At 45.3% G+C, this 15,405-nt stretch overlaps 1 protein-coding gene across 1 annotated transcript; it reads right to left on the minus strand.

Annotated features, from left to right (window-relative positions):
• Positions 1-576: 576 nt before the first annotated feature.
• LOC137157914 (olfactory receptor 14A16-like) lies at positions 577-1,512 on the minus strand. Its single transcript, XM_067555343.1, has one exon. It carries the CDS (start codon positions 1,510-1,512, stop codon positions 577-579), a length of 936 nt encoding a protein of 311 aa, XP_067411444.1.
• Between the last annotated feature and the right edge of the window lie 13,893 nt (positions 1,513-15,405).

A 15,405-nucleotide genomic window follows, 5' to 3' on the forward strand; every position in this document is an offset into this window, starting at 1 on the left:
TGCCCCTCTGCCATGTACATTGGCCAAACTGGACTGTCACTACGCAAAAGAATAAATGGACACAAATCAGACATAAAAATAGTAACATCCATAAACCAGTCGGAGAACACTTCTATCTCCCAGGACACTCTGTAGCTGACTTGAAAGTTGCCATACATCTACAAAAAAACTTTAAAAACAGACTTCAGTGAGAAACTGCAGAGCTGGAACTCATCTGCAAACTTGACACAATCAGACAGGGTCTCAATAGGGACTTGGAATGGTTATCTCATTACAAAAAGTAATTGTCACTGTTCACACATTCTCACCTTCTAATCAATAGTTGTGAATAGGCCTCATCTACTCTAACTGAATGGACTTTGTTATCAGTTGCCCTCCCCATTGTTGTTCCTTACCCTTGGATGTATATTTATATATACCACCTATCTGATTTCTATTTCATGCATCTGACGAAGTGGGTTGCAGCCCATGAAAGCTTATGCCCACAAAAATTTGTTAGTCTTTAAGGTGCTACAGGACACTCATTTTTCATACAAACACAGAATGAAATCACAGTCAAAGGAAAAAGATGGACCTTTAATTTTTAGTGGATAACCTCCACCCTGTCAGTTTCCGCAGGGAAGCTTTGATCTCCTTGTTTCTCATGCTATAGATGATGGGATTCATCACTGGAGGCAGCACGGAATAGAAAACAGCCACCACGAGATCCAGCCGTGACGTCGTGCTGGAGAGGGGTTTCAGGTAGGCAAAGCAACCAGTGCAAACTAACAAGGAGAGCACAGTGAGGTGAGGCAGGCAAGTGGAGAAGGCTTTGTGCCGGCCCTGCTCAGACGGGATTCTCATCACTGTGGTGATGATCTGAACATATGACACAATTATAAAAACAAAGCAGCATAAGACTAAGCCCACACTAAAGAGAATGACCCCCGTTTCAGTGAGGTAGGAGTCAGAGCAGGTGAGCTTGAGTAGCTGAGGAATTTCACAGAAGAACTGATCCACCTTGTTGCCTCTGCAGAAGGATACTGCAAATGTGTTCCCAGTGTGCAGGGCAGCATAGAGAATACCGCTGGCCCAGACCCCAGCTGCCATTTGGGCACAAGCTCCCCTGTTCATCACTCTCTCGTAGTGCAGTGGCTGGCAGATGGCGACATAGCGATCGTACGCCATGACAGTGAGAAGGAAAATATCTGTTCCCATAAATAAGAGGGGGAAAAAGACTTGGGCAATGCATCCAGAGTAAGAAATAGACCTGGTGTTCATGAGGGAATTGGCCATGGATTTGGGGACAGTGACAGAGATGAAGCCAATGTCTAGGATGGACAGATTCATCAGGAAGAAGTACATGGGGGTGTGAAGGTGGCGGTCGAGGGCTATGACTGTGATGATAAGAAGGTTCCCCATCAAGGCTGCCAGGTAAACCACTAGAAACACCACAAAGTGTAAAATCTGCAACTCCCGCACCTCAGAGAATCCCAAGAGAAGAAACTCGGTCACAGTGGTTCGGTTGGACATTTTCTTACTCAGCACATTGTGTCCTTCCTGCAGAGGGAAGGAGAAGGGCAACGGTGAGGATTAGAGTGACCGAGAGAATGACCCTGATTCCTCTCTCCATAATAACTGGCAATGTGACTGTCAGAACACAGCCCTGATGACACCCACTGAGCAGGAGCGGTGAGGGCTCCTCACTGCGGAGAATGAAACGACTAGTCCGGTGCGTTATCCCACTGATGTCAATTCACACACATCTTGGAAGCTGGGTCCGTTCACACCTGTGAAGATCTGAGCCACGACCTGGCTTGATAAAATGCATTAAGAAGATGGAACAAGGTACACGCCAAATCCAACAGTCCTAGCAAAGAAAGTCCCTCTATTGTGACCAACAGCAGGCTACAGCTTGGGCCTGGAACAGAAACTGTAAAACACCAGCACAGCCTCAGTCCCATTGTCAGGGAAATATGACATGGACTCACCCAGCGTCCGACATGGCCACTCGGCTGTGATGATTCCACATAGCCAGCCTGATGCCAATTCACACATTGATTTATGGCCCCCAGTGCCAGTCACGCTTACAAAGCTGTGTGACGATGGTTAGTGGCATGGCTCAGTTACTGCTGGGCTGTATCGTTTCCTTTTGTGACTTTGTGTCTGTGCTCTGCGGGTCAGTGGCAATCGGGACACCTGGGTTCTGTTCTTGGCTCTGCCATTGACCTGCTGTATAACCTTCAGCCAGTCACTTCCCCTCCCTGGGAGACTCTTTCCCTCCCTCCCTTTCTCTGCCTGGTCTACTATGACTGTGAGCTCTTTGTGGGACGGGCTGTGTATTATTATGTGTATATTCTGTGCACCTAGTTACAGTATTTGTGTGCTCAGCTGTCAGCAGAGATGGAGCCTGGTTATGGTGCTAGACAAAGAGGTTTCTAGTCCCAGTGACCTCCTCCCTGTCCATCTAAGCTCCATGTCAGGATAGACAGATCTGGCTGCTGTGTTCAATTCTGAAACTGGGTTCAAAGCTCCTAGTCCCTGTAACACATATTCTGTGGGTATCAGCTTTGCCGTTACTCAGTTTTACTTTCCTTTGAAACAGAAATCAAACAGATGCAACCGAATCAATGGGTTTCCAGTTATGGTGTTATTAGACAACATTAAAGTTTCCCCACCCTTGTTTGAAGATTAAGTCTGGTTGGAAATTTTCAGTTAAATTTTGGTCGGTTGGTTGGTTGCTTTTTTGGATGGAAAATTGGGTTTACAGCAAAACAGCGTTTTTTTCACCGTGTCTGTTTTCATTGAAAATCTGTTATGTTGGAAAACTGAATACTCAACAAGCAATCCCTGTTTGGTTTTCCTCTTAAATTTACACTCTTCATCTGAAAGTTTTCATTTGCCTAAAGGAGAAAAAAGCATGGGTTTGGGGTTTCTGATGAAAAGTTGACATTTTCAAAAAGAGAAATTTTTGTTTCTTCTGACTGTCTCTAGTTGTTTGAGTAACAATTCTGATTTGTGTTCTTTAAATGTCCCTTGTATGCTAATCCCCACACATATATTTAATAGAAATAGCACACTTACTGTACTGGCCTCTGTGGATTTTTCCCCAAGAGGTGATGACTCCGGTCGTCCAGCTCCAGGATTCTTCGGTCATTATCTATCTATCTATCTAGACGCCAAGGACACAAGTGTGTAAGCGTCATCTCACCCCTCACTCTGAGCATGACCTGACAGAACTAGACTCCGACCTGTTGCTCTCTGCAGCTGAGCAGTGTGTAGCTGGCTTTCAGCGTCACTGGTATTAAAGGAGTGATGCTGCGGGAAGGTGATTTACCCATGTCTATTTCCTAAGGGCTTGTGAGACTCACTCCCGACAGACCTGAACAGCTCAAAAGCAGAGGCCCAGAGGCAAAACTTTATAGACTCATCCATTTTAAAGTCAAAAGGGGCCGTTCTGCTCCTCTAGTCTGACCCCCTGCCCAGCCCAGGCCCTAGGATATCCCCCAGGGTTTCCTGACTCCAGCCCAGCTTCTGGGCTTTTTGTGGGCTGGGATTACCAAGGGATTTGGGCACCTAAAGGTGGGACAGGTATATACTTGGATTTCCCAAAGCTCCTAAATCTGTCAGGTAGCTAAATCCCATGGGCATCCAATGGGAATTGGGCACTTAATTTACTGAGGTGTTACTGCAAATCCCACAAGGCAACTGTCAGCTTCTTTAGATGCCTAAACCCCTTTGTAATTCTGTCCCTGGGTCTCTCTTGGCATCTTCCAGGCCCTGGGCTTCTCTTGACTTTCAGAACTATGAAAGCTGAAATTTGCAAAGGACCCTAAGGGAGAGTAAGGCATACACGTATTGGGGGCCTAACTCCCTTCGACTGCCTTGACAATCCCCATGTACAATGATAACAAGGGCAGCCAGGCAGCAGGAGTTATAGAGAGGACGTCAAGTCACCTGAAGCTCTTGTGATCTAAGCTCAGCTACGCAACTGAATTACCTCAGCTCTCTATGCCTCAGTTGCCCCTGGAGGAATAATTCATAACGGATGGTGTAAATAAGGGCTTATGCAAAATTTAGTTTTAGTTGAACTCCTAGCCCCCTGTACAACAAGAACAAGAGCCTTGTGTCCAGCCTTGTGTTCTGCCTCCCCTAACTGGATCCCCTCACGTCCACTTTGGCCAGCCTTCCCAGCCAGCTCCCTTCCCCCATGGCACTCTGGCAACTCTCTCTAGCGAGTCCACTCACACCCACACCCCCCACTGCATCCAGCACCTGCCCGCAGACCCACCCTCGCACAATTGAACAGGTCTAGAGTCCTTTTCTTTCATTCTTTCTTTCTCCGTCTTCTCAAATGACTCTTTCATCCATTATCCACAGTGGAACAGGAAGCCTCTGTCTTTTCTGCAGGGTTTTTCTTTATATTGTATCAAAGAAAGCGGAGGAAGAACAGACCAAATCATAGAATCATAGAGCTGGAAGGGACGTCAGGAGCTCATCCAGTCCAACCCCCTGCTCAAAGCTGGACCAACCCCAACTAAATCATCCCAACTAGTGCTTGGTCAAGCCAGGCCTTAAAACCCCTAAGGATGGAGATTCCACCACCTTCCTAGATAACCCATTCCAGTGCTTCACCACCCCCCCTAGTGAAAAATGTTTTCCTAATATTCAACCTAAAGCTCCCCAACTGCAACTTGAGACCATTGCTCCTTGTTCTGTCATCTGCCACTGCTGAGAACAGCCTAGCTCCACCCTCCCTGGAACCCCCTTTCAGGTAGTTAAAGACTGCTATCAAATTCCCCCTCATTCTTCTCTTTTGCTGACTAAACAAGCCTAGTTCCCTCAGCCTCACCTCATAAATCATATGCTCCAGCCCCGTAATCATTTTTGTTGCCCTCTGCTGGACTCCCTCCAATGTGTGCACATCCTTCCTGTAGTTGTGGGCCAAGAACTGGATACAGTACTCTAAATGTGGCCTCACCAGTGCCAAATAGAGGGGAATAATCACTTCCCTCGATCTGCTGGCAATATTTCTACAAATGCAACTTGATATGCCATTACCCTTGATGTCAATAAGGGCACACTGTTGACTCATGTCCATCTTTTTATCTACTGTAACCCCCAGGCCTTTTTGCTAAACTGCTGCCTAGCCAGGAAGCTCACTCTAGGGAATAAAGTATATGAACGGTTTTATTACAGATATGATGGTTTGCCCATCCTTAATGGTGGGACTAGCCAGCATGAAAAAGCAGCTATATATTGCAGAACTGGATTTTTTTTAACAGACTGTATAGGACAGAGAACTTTGGGAACTGAGATATAACGACTCACCAGGTGACGCAACAACTATGTGGAGTCCTGATACTGTGTCCGTTGTGTAGGGGAGAGGAATTAGTCAAGGTGGAGTTAGCTGGAAAAGAGCAAGTTTAGGCTGAATATGATAAAAAATGAGCTGAACACACCAACAGAAAAACCAAAAAGAACTTCCTTCACAGGGGTGTTCTAGGCTGTGGGATTGCTTATTCTGATAAAGGAATTTATAGAAAACCTGGCTGGGATTTTCAAAGGCATTTAAGAAAGTTAGATGATGAAGTCCTGTTGAAATCAACAGTAGTTAGGATCCTCACTGTCTCAGCCTTCTTTGAAAAGCCCAGCCCTTTTCTGGATGAAAAGGTTGAACAAAATACTGTGGGGAACATTTACTACCTAACGTATATTTTACAAAGGGCTCAGTGCTGGCCTAACTCTGCCCCACTCAGGTCAATGGACTTTGGACCAGGTGAAGGAAGACCATGAAAGTACTGAAGAGCGACCTTTTCCAGTACAGAGCCCTGAGCTGCTCTCCTGCATGGCTCAGTCCCATGGCAGGCCATAAACCATTGCTGACACTCACAAGGATGCCAAGTTATCATAGTTGCAAGGTGAGCTGCACTTCTGTCATCCCTCTCTGAGTGCGTCCGCTCTGGTGTCTGGATCTTAGCCCAGACTCCAGGTTACAGCTCTCCGTGTATCCACCGTGCTTACCCGGTGGGCCTAAATTGTTCAACACCTGTACTTCTTTCCTTCAGTGACCAGTGGCAAATACAGTAACCCTGACAGCCTTCTTAACCCACAGTATTGTTAACTTTCAGCAGAAAAACAAAAGATTTAGAGTAAAAAGGATTTTCAAACTCTAAGAGAGGCAAGATAAATAACAAAAAAGTCATTGAAGGAGGCAGTCTGGAACTCCGGGCTCTCATCTCCCAGGGAAGTGGGCCAACCACCAGACCCTACAGGCATTTACCCAACCACAAAATGCAAAAACCGGGGGTCACCTAATGAAATTCATAGGCAGCAGGGTTAAAACAAAGACATGGATGCACTTTTTCACACCACTCACAGTCAGCCTTTGAGCTTGTTTCCTGGGGATGTAGTGAAGGTGAAAAATATCACTTGGGTCAAGACAGAATTAGCTAATATCACGGAGGATAGGTCTGTCAATGGCTATTAGCCTCAATGGTCAGTGACACAACACCATGCTCTGGGTGTCCTTTAGCCTTTGATTACCAGGAGCTAGGACTGGAAGACAGGGGGTGGATCACTCAAAATTGCCCTGTTCTGTTCATTCTCTCTAAAGCATCTGGTACTGGCCAGTCTCGGAAGGCAGGAGACTGAGCTAGATGGACTGTTGGTCTGAGCCACTGTGGCTGTTCTTACTCAATCTTATCTTTTCTCTCTGGCCCAATGACTGTTCCATTTTTCAGCCAGAGTGGAACCGCTCCAACTGGACAGACTGAGGAAGTCCCCACCTTTTTGGGAGAGCTGGCTTGTGGGACCCAAACTGGTAAGTGAGCTCGGACACTGCAGGGGAAATAGGCAGAGGAACATCTATCTTCCCATGGTTCATGCATTGCTCTGGGAGATAAACGTTGGGATGTCTGGCCTGAGATTGCAGTGCCCATATCCAGAAGCAGAAATGTAGGCACCTAGGGAACTTTTACTGCAAAAAATTTGGCCTCGGCACCTACAGAGTTTGGGGGCAGCTGATCAGGGGTTTAGAGAATCTCATTGGGGCCTGATTCTGGGATTTAGGCACTTAGAGTAGTACTTAGGAGGTTATGTACTCTTCTAAATCTACCCCCCATTGCTTTTGAAAATCTCACTAGGTTACTATATGCATCTTTAGGCAAATAAATAGCTTTAGAACACTGGCCCTGTGTTTGGCAATGAAATGCCAGGACTGTGTGTGTTTGTGTGTGTATGTACAGTGTCTGGTGCATTTGCCTCTAGTCCAAGTGCAGCACAGTTTGGTTACAATGGAAGCAAAACAGTCACCGCTTCTTCTGTGTTCTCCTTTTGAGATTCGTTTTTTATGACACATTCCTATTTTGAGATGCTGGAGAACTTTGAATGTGCACAATGGCCCAGATTCTCAAATCAGTCACTCTGGTGTAAATATGGACTAATTCTGCTTACTCCAGCTGTGTATGTGTGATCAAAACCTGGATCAAAATGTCTGTGATAAAAGCATGCTGGTTCAGACACGTCACTGGTGCGACCACAGTGAAATGAGAGGAGTTGCACCAAGGAGCAGTTTGGTCCATGCCATTGAAAACTAACTAGCAACATTTCAGGGGACATGATGTAATAAATGTTGTTTTGAATTAATACCCAAAGGGACTAATTATAGATCCTCTATCACCAATGGGATATATTAAACAAAGACAAAGTTTAGAATCCGTCCATCGAAGAGTTCTGGTGCTGTGTTTATACATCAGTTATTGAACTCCCAAATTTCTCGGTAACTGCAAACAGGTTAGCACAAAGGGCTTGGAAGAGTCAGCTGGGATTTTCATCCCTAGGTGTTGCTATGAATCCAGAGAATTTGCTACTGTCTAAACGTTGATAAAATGTGATAACCATTTGGAAGCCTTGGCACATTTTTTAGTGGACGTGTGTCAAAACCCTGACTACAGCTCCAGACCAAGAACATGGGAGTTATGTGTTAATCCAATAGGAGGGGCATTGATGCCTTCTGAATACACAAGTATGTGAAAAGCTTCACACAAAAGTACTGTTCCATAACAATTTATACATCAATCCCAAATAATGACACTTTAAAACACATCAAAACTCCATCAATCATATGATACATATGTGATAAAGAGCTCAACATTTCTTACCTAGATGAGGTTTACACTGACTTGAATCTATTCACCTCAACTACATGACTTCTCTTTTACACCAGTTTAAGTTAGAGAGGAATATGGACTATTGCTTTCAGTTAACTGTCCATAGATTCAAACATTTTAAGACCAGAAGAGGCCATTAGGGTAATCACCTCCTTCAAAATCATGAACCTCAGCTGGTGATTCCTGAATGAATCCCAGAAAGCTATGGTGAAAAGAAGGGTACCTTTCAGAAAGATATCCAAACTGTATTTAAAGACTCCAAATGATGGAGAAGCTCTCACATTCCCCTGGAAGTTGTTCCTAGAGATAATTTATAGATACCAAGGCCATAGGCGATGACTGAGACCATATAGTCTGCAGAACACAGGCCATGCAGCGTTCCCAAAATAATTCCTTTTCAACGAGAGCAGAACTATCAAAATACACAATTTTGATTTTAAAATTGACAGTGGTGGAGAATCACTGCTTCCCAGGACAGAATGCCGGACCTTGCACGTTTGGCCCATGTTCTTTTTTCCTAGATGCATACGTTTACATTTAGCTGTATTAAAACACAGACTATTTGTTTGCCCTCAGCTCACGAAGGTGGCTCTGAATTCATGTGGCCTGTTTTCTTCATCATTTTCTTCACGCCCCTCCTCCCCCGACTTTACTGCATTTCACTGTCCATCTCTTTTGACCAGATTCTGAGTCCAACTGCATCGCAAGGCATTGGCACAAGGAGGCAGCCATCCAGCCCTGCCCAGCCTCAGAATGACCAGTGAAGTAGAAGACCCTGCCCAGACCAATAAGAGATGTCCCAGACTGGGGAATTGAACCCAGACAGAGCAAGAGCAGCCACATCCAACTTGGCAGCTCAAAGCATTTGTCCACGGACCAGCTGCCTCAAATCCCATGAACGTCAATAAAAAGCCATATTCCCACATCTTTGCTATCCTCTCTCTTCTCCCCTATTCTGTTTGTTTTGTCACAAGCAGGAAAAGTGACCACTAAATTCACAGCCAAGTAAAAATCTAAGACCACAGCTAACTCCACCTTCCCCCGTAAGGACTCTGACAAAAGAAGGCATTCAAACCAATAGCCTGTCTCTGAAAAGAGCACTTAGGTAAGTTTAATTTAGATTGTTTTGTAGAACCACTCAATTCCTGAATCAAAGTCCTTTATGTCTTCTATACTAATCTTTTCCAAATTTTTCCAAGGTTTTTCTGATGTGCTTGCCATGAGACAAAGCAATCCAAACTCCAACCCATATTTAACTATTTCATGATGTACAGTGGCAGGGTCATGTTAACACCTTTGGCTCTGTGGGCTCATTAGTGCCATTAAAATTGACTGAGCATTTCCTAGCCTCTATAATATGAAATAGACCATACCTAGCAGAAAGTCAGAAATGAGAGGTTATGTTCTTAGCCATCTAGAGGGCAGAAGACATAAGAAAGGGGAAAGGTGTGGTGACACTGTGCCAGGCACAAATCAATAGCAGCAGAAATGGAAGGGCTGGAAAGGGGAAATCATACTGCCAAGGGACCACCAAGGGGAAGAGGAAAGAGGTAAAGCTGTATAATACAGACTAGATGGCATCCATGTAAATGGTGAGGAAAGAACTTTGCTATGAAAGATCTCTGTGCTATGTAACCAACTGGAAAATCTTTAGAAACCAAAATGAGAAATATGTGAGTGAGCAAAGCATAAATGACGATATTGAGGAATTCTGTAGTAGTGTTAATAAGGGGATCAGAACCAGCCAACCTAGCTATTCTTAGGAAACCAACACTACTTACAGGTAGGAAAAGTGTACCATGGTGGAACAAGGAATGTAAAATGATAGCAGATGTTAAGAGATGAGAAATAGGCTGTTATACTGAATAATGACCAACAGAGACCCAAGAGCATCAAGATTGGAAAGTGGCAGCTATAACATCCACTGTAGCTAACGTCTGGGAGAGAGCAGAGGTTAAGAACAGAGCAATAGACTGTCATGCCGTGTAATTGACACTCGGAGGCGCAAATTGGAAGAAATGAGGAAGGGTCAGGAATATTGACCAATAGATTTCCAAACAGGATAACGCCCTGTGATGTGGAAAGATCAGTGATATGAAGTATTTTCCCTCATGGGATTTTTTTTTCTTTATTTTATAAGGAATCAAGTCACACTGGGCAATGTTTGCGGAAAAAAAAAATAGGTTTGGAGGTTCAAAATTAGTCAGCTGGGAGATAGGCTGAAGTGGGTCCCTTATTATAAAGTTTAAAAACCATCACCATGCAAATGAACTAAGCCTAAACTGGGCTGAGAATAGGGTTTTCTCAATCAATTTTGCAATCAAACTAGTAATTAATAAAATAAATAAATAAAATGATTTGTTGCCCACAGGCTGAAACAACCATTTTATTTGGGTTCATATGAGAAAACGTTGGTTAAAAAACATAAGAACTTTCTGCTTGTGTACCAACTTCTGGGTGTGTATGGAGAATTGTGTGATGTAGAAACAGAATGGATCTGTGAACAATATAAAAATAATTTAAGTAATTCAGTGTGGGAGGGCTGTTCTCTTGTGGACTGCACTAGACCATGTCAAATATGTCCTGTTCTGCTAGTATCTAGTTCAAATATTCCAATACTTTAGTTGAATGACCCCAGTTTTATGTATCCTGTTTCCGCAGGAACTTAGGAATTGCCAGACTGGATCATACACCAGGTCCATCTAGTCCAGGGTTTCTCAATTAAATTTCCCCACGGAACCCTTTACACTCATACTCGATACCCTCTGCCGAAAAATCCGGGACATCTTCCCTTTTTTAGCGGTGCGGCGAACAGCTGCTGTCGGCAGCGTGATGTCACTTTCTCGCGGAACCCTAACAGTGTTCCCGCGGAACCCCAGGGTTCTGCGGAGCACCAGTTGAAAATCACTGATCTAGTCCAATATCCTGTCTGACAGTGGACAGAGCCAGATGGTTAAAAGGAAGATGCAAAAACCCCATGGGAGGCAAATCTGAGATGATCTGCCCCCCATAGAGCTTTCCCCTTAATCTCTAATATTTAGAGATTGGCTCAAACCCTGAAGCATGAAGTTTCATGTCCCTTCCAGAATTTTGGTTGTCATTAATAGCTAGGCTGCCTGTCTTTAGGATTCCCTTATTCATATAACTCTACAAGTCCTCAATATTTCCATTCAGACATTGCTCAGTCACTAATTCCACACTTCTGGGTCCAAAGATTTCTCCTGTTCGTTTTTATTGATTTATTTTAAGATTCCAACCGGAGCTGTTATCCTCATCTTCAGTATTTCCTTCTCCTCAATCTGTTGCTAATCTCAGGAAGTGGTCACTACCATTCCCTCCCCTTGTTAGTTTCCCAGCTGCATTTGCTCCCTATGATGCTAGAAGCTAGTCCCAGATCCAGACATGAGATGCTTCCATCACCTGTATTGAAGCCAGTAGTTGCGCCATCATTTCATATTACTACATTATTCTCTTCAAAGATTTGCTCTTGACAGTTTCCATTTTTTTCTTACTTCCCCACAATCTGTTGAGACTTCTCAGCTCAGCACAGCTAATGAATGGGCCTGTGACATCTGCAATTAATTCTTTCAGGTCCACAGCCTCTAGTTTCCTGCATGAGTTATACACATTATAAAGCCTTAGAGATGCAGAATTGTTGTGTATTGGTATCTCAGTAGCATTATACTCGATCTTTAGCTTTTTAATCTATGCATCAAGATAGTCCAGTTTCTCCTTAGTGAAGGCGCAGGCACGTCCACCCTTTTCTATTTCTCTATCATGTCTATATAGAGCATACACTGGGATTTTTATAGTCTAGTTTTTCTGGTAGTCAAGTCTCCATGTCTATTATTTTAGCCTCTGTTTTCACATAAATATGTATCTTTAATTCCTGTCCATCTGCTATTAAGCTGTGGGTATTCCAGCTGAAAATAGTCACTGCTGTTCTTTAACTGTCCTATTGCCTTCACTGAGGAAAGTATGAAGCTGTTCTACTGACAGATTACTAGCCTGCAGGTATTTTACAGCAGCTTTAATTATAATTCTCATTTTGTTATTACTTTGATCATTAATGCAATGAATCTGTTTCTATTAGTGTGTTATCCCCTTTCAGCCCCATGTCACTCATTACTTCCCATTAACTTGTTGCAGGCTAATACCCAAGAGAGAATCTGATGTGGGGAAAGGCATCTCCAGTGCAGAAGCTGTTAGGAGATATGAGTAACTTGAGGGTTTTTTTTTTTATTTCTCTAGCTCACTTGGCCTCAGTGCGCCCTCCATACATTGAGCTGCACTTTCCTCCAGTTACAACAGTTTTGTTCTGTCCCTTCCTCCCAATCAACACAGGAATGGTCACCTCTGCACTTCCTGGGCTGTGTTTTTCCTTTGGAATTATTTGCTGCACAACCAAATCTCTGCCAGCTCCAGCATGTCACAGAAAGAGGAATGTAGGACTCGGTCCAGAATATCCCAAACCCTGAAGATACTGCTCACATCCCTCAATTAAAGTGTAGCCAGCACAGGTGTTGAGCACTTGCTCTCACCTCTTCTGCTAATTAGCCTCACTAGTTAATAACCTTATCTCCCCCTATTCCTTCTGTATGTCCTGACAGTTCAAGTGACACCCCACACACGACCCCTCTTGTTTCTGGGAGGAATTTGGGGAGCTGACAGCCTATTTTTATTTTACCTGCCACCTTTGTCTGCAGGAGTTTCTCTACCTGCTCTTTGCTTTTACATCCCACTCCTGGTCTCCAGCAGACAGTGTCTGAGCTCTTGCTGTAGCTCCAGCACTTCTTTGACCCACTCTGCCCTTCTCAGGGGTTGATAGCCCCCAGCGTTAGGTCCTTACCTAGGGATTTTACTAGTAGGTCATTATCCCCCATTTCCCTTTCCTGCCCTCCTGTGTGCTGCTCCCTCTTCTGGTTCCAGGGAATCTACCCTGTTCTTTTTCCTTGCTTGCATCTGGCCTTCCTCAGTGCTTTCCCTAGCCTCATGCTGTAGCCTGGCTTCAGTTTCCTTTCTCTCCTCCATCTCACCCTGCCTAGCCAGCAGTCCCTCTCTCTCAGCCCAAAATCACTGCTGAGACAGCCTCTCTTTGGTCACCAAACATTTCCTGTTACACCCCCTGGATTTATATAGGGTCAGGGAGCCAATCAGGGATTGCTAAGAGCACTGTCCGTCAGATCACTTGAGGTGGAACATCCCCTGGTGTTCAACCACTGCAGATTGTGTGTTAGCCAGTGTAGCCAAATTACCAGTGGCTATGGTGGTATGTGGGTGGCTTGCTTTCTCTATAGATCTGGGTTTCAGTCCCCCAGTGCCTTACATTAGCCCTTTTAATGCTGTTCCCCAGGCAGGTGTCTCTGTGAGGATGATTGTGTGCTTGGCTGATAAGAGAAGCTTGATTTTAAAATCCAGGGACTTTTTGAAGGTGTTAGGGGGCTAATGGGCACCTCCTTTGCAACCGATTAGATAAAGGACAGGAGATTATTGGGCTTGTGGATGCACATCAGCTGAGTGTGGTAAGGGTTAGGAGTGTTCCCCTTTTTGGAACAGGGTGTTGGGTGCCTTGGTCTGGGCTCCTGCCTGATCGGTGCTGGTAAAATTAAAGTGTGTGAACAGCGGGGCCATCAAAGCTGTCTTTGGTTCAGCACCTTTGCCCTGCAGAGATACTCCAAACTTTTATGATCTGTGTATACCTGTATTGGGTGTCGGGCACCTTCAAGGTGCTGGGGCCATTCCCCAAAGGCAGCTTTGATTGCTAGAATCTCCTTCATTGAGGTGTGTCCCCGAGAATAAAAGCCACAAGGGAGCAGGTGCTGTCAGGGGCCAGATCCTTGGTCCAAATTGCAACACTACGTGCACCGGTCTCACCAACAAAGGCCTGCACTGGCTCAGGATTGGTCAGGACTGGAGCAGTGGTGAAGGCCATCTTGAGTTGGTCAAACACTTGAGCCTCCAGAGAGCAGATGAAGAAGGACATGCTTGTGGAGGAGCATTGTCAGTGGTGCTATCTGCTTTAAAAAGGCAGGCATGAAGCGCCTATAAAAATTAGCAAACCCAAGGAGGCACTGCAGTTCTTCGATGCCCCGGGGGGCTGCTTTGGTCTAAACAGCGTTCACCTTCCTCGGGGTCCATTTGAAGGCCTTCAGGGGACAAGATGCAACCCGACTCCTCCATTTAGTGCTGGTCTAAGTTGCCCTGCTTGCATTTGCCACATGGGAAGTTCCCTCTGGGGGCTGTCAACCCCTGTGAGGCATTTCTCATGCCCCCCAGAACATGCTGGTTAGGGGGCAATCCTCTGCCTCCATGCTCCAAAGGTCCAGCCTTCAACAAGTGTTAGGGGTGGTCCAGGCAAGCTGTCAGGGTCCTGGGCATAGGTAGCCGGGACTAGTGGAAGGAGATTGGGGGTCAGAGCCCATATCAGAATCAGAGCGAAACCCAGGGTCAGAGCTGAAGATTGAGCCAGGGATTGGGCCGAGAGTCAAAAACAGGCATCGGCGTCCCAGCTGGGATCCCAGGGGTCAGCATCTAAGTCAGAGCTGAGGTTGGTACCAGGGGTTCAGGCACAGAGAGGCAGGGCGGTCGCAGCAGCTAGCTGGGCTCTTCCTCATTCCCTGGACACTTCCTGGTGTGCCCCATGGGCATATATAGTGTCCAGGAGCCCAGACCACTGTCAGGCCAATCACATGGGGTGGAATTTAGTGTGGCATACAGCCCCTGTAGATTGTGGGCTGTAGCGGGTTACTCACTTGTGGCTGTGTGGTGCTGTCATCTCCCTAGGTAACCCGCAGACCTGAGTTCAAGTCTTGCTGATGCTTACAGCCATTTGTGGTGACTGTGGTATTGCTTGCTAAAAGGTGAGGTAAGAATAAATTCTCCGGGAACCCCTGGTCACTATAGACAGAACTCAATGGGCTGGTGCTTGAAAGGATAATCCTGGGCAAACTCTCTTGGGAGAAATGCATGAAGCGTTGTATTAGAGAGACAAAGAGGGTGAGGTGATATCTTCTATTGAGAGAGACAAGCTTTCATCTACTACATGTCACGAACCATTGAGGTCAGGTTCAAGTGCCCTTCTCAAACACCAAGGTGACCTTTGTGCAGGAACCATGAACTAAGGGACTGTGGAGAGGATAAACAGACAGCCTGTGGCTAACAGGGTTACTATGATGCCTGGCTATACGAACAGGGTAACCCAGAGTAGAGTGGCTATTTTACCTCTGTATCTGACACTGGTGCTGACCACCGCTGG

Source organism: Emydura macquarii, unplaced genomic scaffold (genome assembly GCF_026122565.2).
Source record: "Emydura macquarii macquarii isolate MOO-44397 ecotype Brisbane River unplaced genomic scaffold, CSIRO-AGI_Emac_v2 contig_1627, whole genome shotgun sequence".
NCBI classification, from domain to species: domain Eukaryota; kingdom Metazoa; phylum Chordata; order Testudines; family Chelidae; genus Emydura; species Emydura macquarii.